The following is a 6,620-nucleotide window of genomic DNA, read 5'->3' on the forward strand; positions in this document are numbered from 1 at the left end:
ATGGAGATGCCCCCTCTGCCCCCCCAGGTCTGTTCCCTGAGCCAGTGAGAATTGGACAAGACCCGACGGGACTGAGCAGCCCCAGGGTGGTGCTGAGGGACCCCTCGAGCCAGCCCCACTGCGGGCAGAGCAGACGGCTGGGCCGCGGTCTCAGGAGCGTCTTCCCGGGCGTCGCTGCTCCAGCAGACTCCTCCGAGCTGCGAGTGTTATTTATTCACAGCTTTCCATGTGTGTTGGAATTTAATAAATTTTAATAAATTTAATAAATTTTCCTTCTGCGAAGCGGGAACAAACTCCTCTTTGCGTTTAGAGGATGACGCTTAGAAAAGCTTGCTGTAGGAGGGATCAGAGTGGCCCCGAGCAAGAGCTTCGGAAAAATCAACCCCACTCCCCTTTACAGCGTCAGCAAAGCATTCGGTGTTTCGTTCATTACAGCGGTTGCTTCCTGCCTTCAAGGCCAAAATTGCCGCCCCCCCCCCCCCCCCCGCTGCTTTTCCAGTGTCTCACTACCCACGGGCGGCAGGAGCAGGCATTAAAAATGAAATGTGGTCCCTCAGCTATTAAAATAATGCAAAAGGCTAAATGTGAGCCCTGGCCCGGTAGCTCCCTTGGTTAGAGCACCGTCCTGATGTGCCAAGGTTGTGGGTTCGAGCCGCCATCAGGGAATCCACCAGTGAATGCCTAAGGAAGCGGGACAAATCACTCCCTTTCCCTTCCTCTCTGTAAAATCAATTAAAAATGCATGCATGGTTCTATTTAAAGGCTAAATATGAAACCGTCGTCGCTCTTAACTGACGGCCCTTTGTTCTCGCTGCACAGGCCCGATGCTGAGCAAACTTCTTGTTCTTTCGTGGACTCGGGTCATTTTAGGAAATGTCGCCCTGATGTGGGGGCTACAGGCGCTTTCATGTCCCCAGGGACCCCACACCTGTCCCCGTTGCTGAGTCCCGCTACCCACCGGGAATTGTGGCTATTTGGGGGACACTTAAGCACCTCCGAAAAATGAATGGTTCCACTCTGGCTTGCACCACACCCCTGAGTACCCCCGAAAGCATGTCCCTGAGTTCAGGGCAGGACGTCTCTCCCTGCCTTCCCGGGCAAGGTGAGAGCTGCTCTTGCCCTGGGGGGACGGGAGGCAGCCGCCGGGACCCCTCGCCCCCTGCGCCTAAGTAGCCGGAGCCCCAGGGCACTGGGCAGGTGCGGCCCTGCACCAGGGGTGTAAGTAGCGCCTCAGCCGCGGAGATGGGGCCTCCAAGGCGGACGCGCAGCCTGGCCTTGGCAAGCCGCGGCCTCTAAATATAAAGAGTTTGTTCAGGCTCCGCAGAAGGAAAAACGGCGCCTGTCCAGTGCGGTGCCCTTGTCCTTCCTGTTGAGAGAGGACAGCAGGCTTCCTCCAGTCAGAGCACTGGCCTCCGGGCCCTGGGTGTGACCCTCCCGCCGGCCCAGCACAGCCCGGGCGCCCCGTCGGCGGGGAGGGAACGGCCCATAGGGTTGCTTTCTACGTGCCCCCGGCGCCCTGCCTGTCACCCAGCGGACAGCTCCGGGTGCCCTGGCTTTGCGCCCCAAGCGCGCGGAGCCCCTGCCTGGACCTGTCCCGGAGCCCGCGCCTCCCCGCCCCCGCCGCGCGCCGCCAGCTGTCTGTCCGGGGACAGCTGCGCGCCCTCCCGCGCCGGGCCTCTCGGCGGGGGGGGGGCGGCTTGGATCAGCCCCTGGACTCGGGAGCTGGGGTGCCATGGAGCCTGCAGGTCCCGGGGAGGGGTCGCCTTCCTGCCCTGCCTGGGGCGCGGGATGTGACCGCCTCTCCCCAGCCTCTCAGCGCCCCCCCCCCCCTTGGACACGGCTCCCTCCTCCCCGTGGTCGCCAAGGGAGGGTTTGGGGCCCGAGGAAAGAACCCGAAGAAAGGGCGCAGTGTGGGAGTCGCCGTCCGAGCGCCCAGCGCGCCGAGTGGACAGGTGCAGCCGGGAGCGCAGGCGCGCGGGCGCGGCCCCGGGGCGCTGTGACCCTCGCGCCACCCTGTCCCCTCCTGCGGGCGGCCAGGCCGGGCCGGGAGGGGCCGGCGACCCGGAGACGCTCCATATACGGCCCGGCCCGCATTACCTGGGCCTGGGCCAGGCGGCTCCTTCTTTGGTCAGTGTAGGGGACCCGGGCCGGGGCCCAGGCCGCGAACCGGCCGGGGGAGGGGTCTCCAGTGCCCAACACCCAAATATGGCTCGAGAAGGGGAGCGACATTCCTGCGGGGCGGCGGGGCTGGCAGCGCCCGCGGGCCCTATAAAACCGGAGCGGGGCGCCGTCGGCCACCGCAGCGGACATCGCCCAGAGGAGCCTTGCGTCCCTCCCGTGGCGACCAGGGCCCAAGCCGGAGAGCGACAGGTGTAGCCGCCCGCCCAGGTAGGGCAGGAGCCCGAAGGGGACAGAGGGACAAGGGCCCCGCCGACCCACTTGACCAGCCCCAAGTCTGCGCCCTGCGCCCTGGTCCCCGGAGCCAGGCTCCCTTTAAAGACCCGGGGCCACCAGACGACCGGCCTTTGGGAACGTCTCCAAACCCGCCCCTCCTCTGGCTGCTCTACCTGGCATTTAGCATGTGCCCAGGGACACAAAGGTTTCTTTTTAGTCGCCCCCAAAGCAACTGCCTCCCAACCACGAGCGCCAGAGCCAAGGGGCAGCGAGGGCCCGTCCTCCCTGGGCTGCCATCCGGGTAAAGGCGCCCGGGTTGTGCTCCGGAAAGTCGTGGGGCCCCGGAATGAGCCGCCCCTCCTCGGACGGTGCCTCACGGCCCTTCCCACAGCCCCTTCCGCCCGCGCACCCGCCGGGCGAGTGGGCATCGCGGGCCCCCCAGGCGAGGGGAGGGTGGGCGCGGGCACCTGACCCGCAGCGGGTGGCGCGGCGAAGGCGCAGCGGTCTCCGGGGACACGGTGCCCCTGGGCTCCCGGGGTGGAGAAATTCTGCGTGGTCCCCACGCCCCCGTGTTTCTCTGCGCGGCTCAGAGCAGCGCTGGGCCCGGGGGAGGGAAGCTGGACACCGTCCCTCCGGCCGTCCCCCGGTTTGACGCGCGCGGTCCGTCGGTCCCGCGGGGCCTCCTGGACCGACGCGCCGTCACCTCCGCGGCCTCGCCGTCTTTGCAGAAACCAAGCACCATGTGCGACGAAGACGAGACCACCGCCCTCGTGTGCGACAACGGCTCGGGCCTGGTGAAAGCCGGCTTCGCGGGCGACGATGCCCCTAGGGCCGTGTTCCCGTCCATCGTGGGCCGCCCTCGCCACCAGGTCAGGCTGCGCGCCGCGGAGGGGCCGGGCCGGGGGTCCTCGCGTGGCCGGCGCCGCGGTAACGAGCGCCCGGGTCTCCGCTCCGCAGGGCGTCATGGTGGGCATGGGGCAGAAAGACTCCTACGTGGGCGACGAGGCGCAGAGCAAGAGGGGCATCCTGACGCTGAAGTACCCCATCGAGCACGGCATCATCACCAACTGGGACGACATGGAGAAGATCTGGCACCACACCTTCTACAACGAGCTCCGCGTGGCCCCCGAGGAGCACCCCACCCTGCTCACCGAGGCCCCCCTCAACCCCAAGGCCAACCGCGAGAAGATGACCCAGATCATGTTCGAGACCTTCAACGTGCCCGCCATGTACGTGGCCATCCAGGCCGTGCTGTCCCTCTACGCGTCCGGCCGTACCACCGGTGAGTGCCCGCCGCGCGCCCCGCCCCGCCGCCCTGCGCCCCGAGCGCGCGGTGCCCGCCTCGCCGCCCCCAGGGCCCGGCCGCGCTCACTCCCCGCCCCGCCGCCCTGCGCCCCGAGCGCGCGGTGCCCGCCTCGCCGCCCCCAGGGCCCGGCCGCGCTCACTGCCCGCCCCGCCCCCGCAGGCATCGTGCTGGACTCCGGCGACGGCGTCACCCACAACGTGCCCATCTATGAGGGCTACGCCCTGCCGCACGCTATCATGCGCCTGGACCTGGCCGGCCGCGACCTCACCGACTACCTGATGAAGATCCTCACCGAGCGTGGCTACTCCTTCGTGACCACAGGTGCGCGGCCGCCGGGCACCCTGGGCGGGCGGGGCGGCGCGCGGGCCCCGGGGCTGCGCGCTGAAACCTCCCCCCTGGCCCCTGCGCCCCGCAGCTGAGCGCGAGATCGTGCGCGACATCAAGGAGAAGCTGTGCTACGTGGCCCTGGACTTTGAGAACGAGATGGCGACGGCCGCCTCCTCCTCCTCGCTGGAGAAGAGCTACGAGCTGCCCGACGGGCAGGTCATCACCATCGGCAACGAGCGCTTCCGCTGCCCGGAGACGCTCTTCCAGCCCTCCTTCATCGGTGAGCGCCGCCCGTCCCCGCCCGTCCCCGCCCGTCCCCGGGGCCAAGCGTCCCTCCACCCCAGGCCCCCGCCCCCGCGTGCGCCTGCTCACGCTCCCTGCCCGTCCCCGCGCGTCTCCGGGGCCGCGCCCCCCCCGCCCCCCCCCCCCCGCGCGCCGGCTTACGCTCCCCGCCCGTCCCCCCCAGGCCCCGCCCGTCCCGTCCCCGCGCATCCCCCCTCTTCCCCGGGGCCGCGCGCGCCCCGCCACCCCGCGCGCCGGCTCACGCTCCCCGCCCGTCCCCGCCGGTCCCCGCGCATCCCCTCTCGTCCCCGCGCATCCCCGCTCTTCCCCGGGGCGGCGCGCGCCCCGCCACCCCGCGGGCCGCCTCACGCTCCCCCCGCGGCCCCCAGGCATGGAGTCGGCGGGCATCCACGAGACCACCTACAACAGCATCATGAAGTGCGACATCGACATCAGGAAGGACCTGTACGCGAACAACGTCATGTCTGGGGGCACCACCATGTACCCGGGTATCGCCGACCGCATGCAGAAGGAGATCACCGCCCTGGCCCCCAGCACCATGAAGATCAAGGTGGGTGGCCGCCCGCGGCCCCGCCCGCGCGCGCCCCGGGCCGCCCCCGCCCCCGCCCCCGCCTGACTCGGTGTCTTTGCAGATCATCGCCCCGCCCGAGCGCAAGTACTCCGTGTGGATCGGCGGCTCCATCCTGGCCTCGCTGTCCACCTTCCAGCAGATGTGGATCACCAAGCAGGAGTACGACGAGGCCGGCCCGTCCATCGTCCACCGCAAATGCTTCTAGACCCCGCGTCCCCACAGCGCGCCACTTCTCCTCAGGACGACACCTCTGCCCGACAGGCAGGCGGCGGACCTCGAGCCACCGCGCAGCAACTTTCTCTCCAGCAACTTTGTTGCAGCCGCCGCGAACCGACACAGTGTTTATAACGTGTACATACATTAACTTATTTACCTCATTTTGTTATTTTTAAAACAAAGCCCTGTGGAAGGAAAAGGAAAACTTGAAGCATTAAACTCAGCCATTCTGTTATGCTGCGTAAAGTCGTTTGTTGCGTTTATTTGCCGGGGTGGGGAGCGGCGGGGGACAGGGGACCAAGAGGGACCCCCTTTTCTTATGTCACTTTCCACAATGCTAAGTGCGCTCCTTACAAGCCCGTAGTTCAGTCTTCCCGTGGGCACGGTTTCCCCTCTGGATCCCAGCCATTCCCCAAACTGGCAGGTGCGTCGGGCCCGCGGGCTGGGGCGGCGGCTGAGCGCCCTGCCCCTTGGCACCTGGCTCGGGGCTGTGGCGCCCCCGCTGCGCCCGCCGGGCCCGGGCGCTGGCCGTGGTGCTGAGCCCGAGAGCCTTACGCAGGGCTCTCAGCTCCACCCACCGCAGGCCTCTCCTGCCGAATCAGGGCTCCCCGCGGAATCTGGGGAGACCAGGCCCACCCGGTTGTGTTCTGCGTTTAACGAACCCGTTTCCATGTGTGAGTGAGGACGACAGCTCCCCTTCTCAATCGGGGGGTCTCTGGCTTCGTGCCAGGTGATGGTGGCGTCCAGAAGGGCTCGCCCAGGGCCCAGGGCGCGCACGGGAGGGGCCCGGAGCCAGGGCCTCTGGAGCGCCTGCGAAAGGACAGCCTGGGGGGGGGGGCACTGGGGCGCCGGCCAGGCAGTGCCTGGACAAGAAGAGTAAAAAGAGAGAAGAGTCCCCCCTTTTAAAGGCACAAAATATATTAACAGAGTTTGACTTTTTAGGGGAGAGCACAATCCCTATTTTTAAAAAGTAGCTTAATGTTTCCTAGTCAAGATCCCCAAGAGCAGTGGCTCCTAAATGAAATAGATTTTGACTCAAAGAAGGTAATAGACTTCTTTGGAAATAAGCTTATGAGTAGAGCGAACACTCCAACTATGTTCTGTGCCCCGTAGCATATGCTAATCCCTCCTTTTACGGCCTATTGGAAGCTTCTGAAATCTGCGAGGCCTCCAAGGCAGGAAACACTGCAAATCCAGATATCACGAGAATCAAGCATCCAGCAGAATTTAAGATTTTAATGAAACAAGTGTATGATACCATGTCCCCTGGAAACCATGTACTACTATTGCTCCATCCGGGGAAGACACAGGTTAAAAATGGGCTAAATTCCGGTCTTTCCAAGGAATCGGCTTTTATTGCTGACAATAAACGTGCACAGTCATATCGGATCCAACACACACCAGCCTGAATCCTCCTGGGAAACCGTCAGAATCACAGGAGTTAGCCAACTTTCACGTTCAACATTCGTTAACCCAAACTCCCTATCACTTAACTAGGATCTA

At 65.6% G+C, this 6,620-nt stretch overlaps 1 protein-coding gene across 1 annotated transcript; it reads left to right on the forward strand.

Annotated features, from left to right (window-relative positions):
• The first annotated feature begins 2,315 nt into the window (after nucleotides 1-2,315).
• Nucleotides 2,316-5,352, forward strand: ACTA1 (actin alpha 1, skeletal muscle). Its single transcript, XM_087828949.1, has 7 exons — nucleotides 2,316-2,388; nucleotides 3,123-3,263; nucleotides 3,352-3,676; nucleotides 3,860-4,021; nucleotides 4,116-4,307; nucleotides 4,699-4,880; nucleotides 4,963-5,352. Exons 2-7 carry the CDS (start codon nucleotides 3,135-3,137, stop codon nucleotides 5,104-5,106), a joined length of 1,134 nt encoding a protein of 377 aa, XP_087685075.1. The 5' UTR covers nucleotides 2,316-2,388; nucleotides 3,123-3,134; the 3' UTR covers nucleotides 5,107-5,352.
• The last annotated feature ends 1,268 nt before the right edge of the window (nucleotides 5,353-6,620 follow it).

This window comes from Miniopterus natalensis, chromosome 21, assembly GCF_054644295.1.
Source record: "Miniopterus natalensis isolate mMinNat1 chromosome 21, mMinNat1.hap1, whole genome shotgun sequence".
NCBI classification, from domain to species: Eukaryota; Metazoa; Chordata; class Mammalia; order Chiroptera; family Miniopteridae; genus Miniopterus; species Miniopterus natalensis.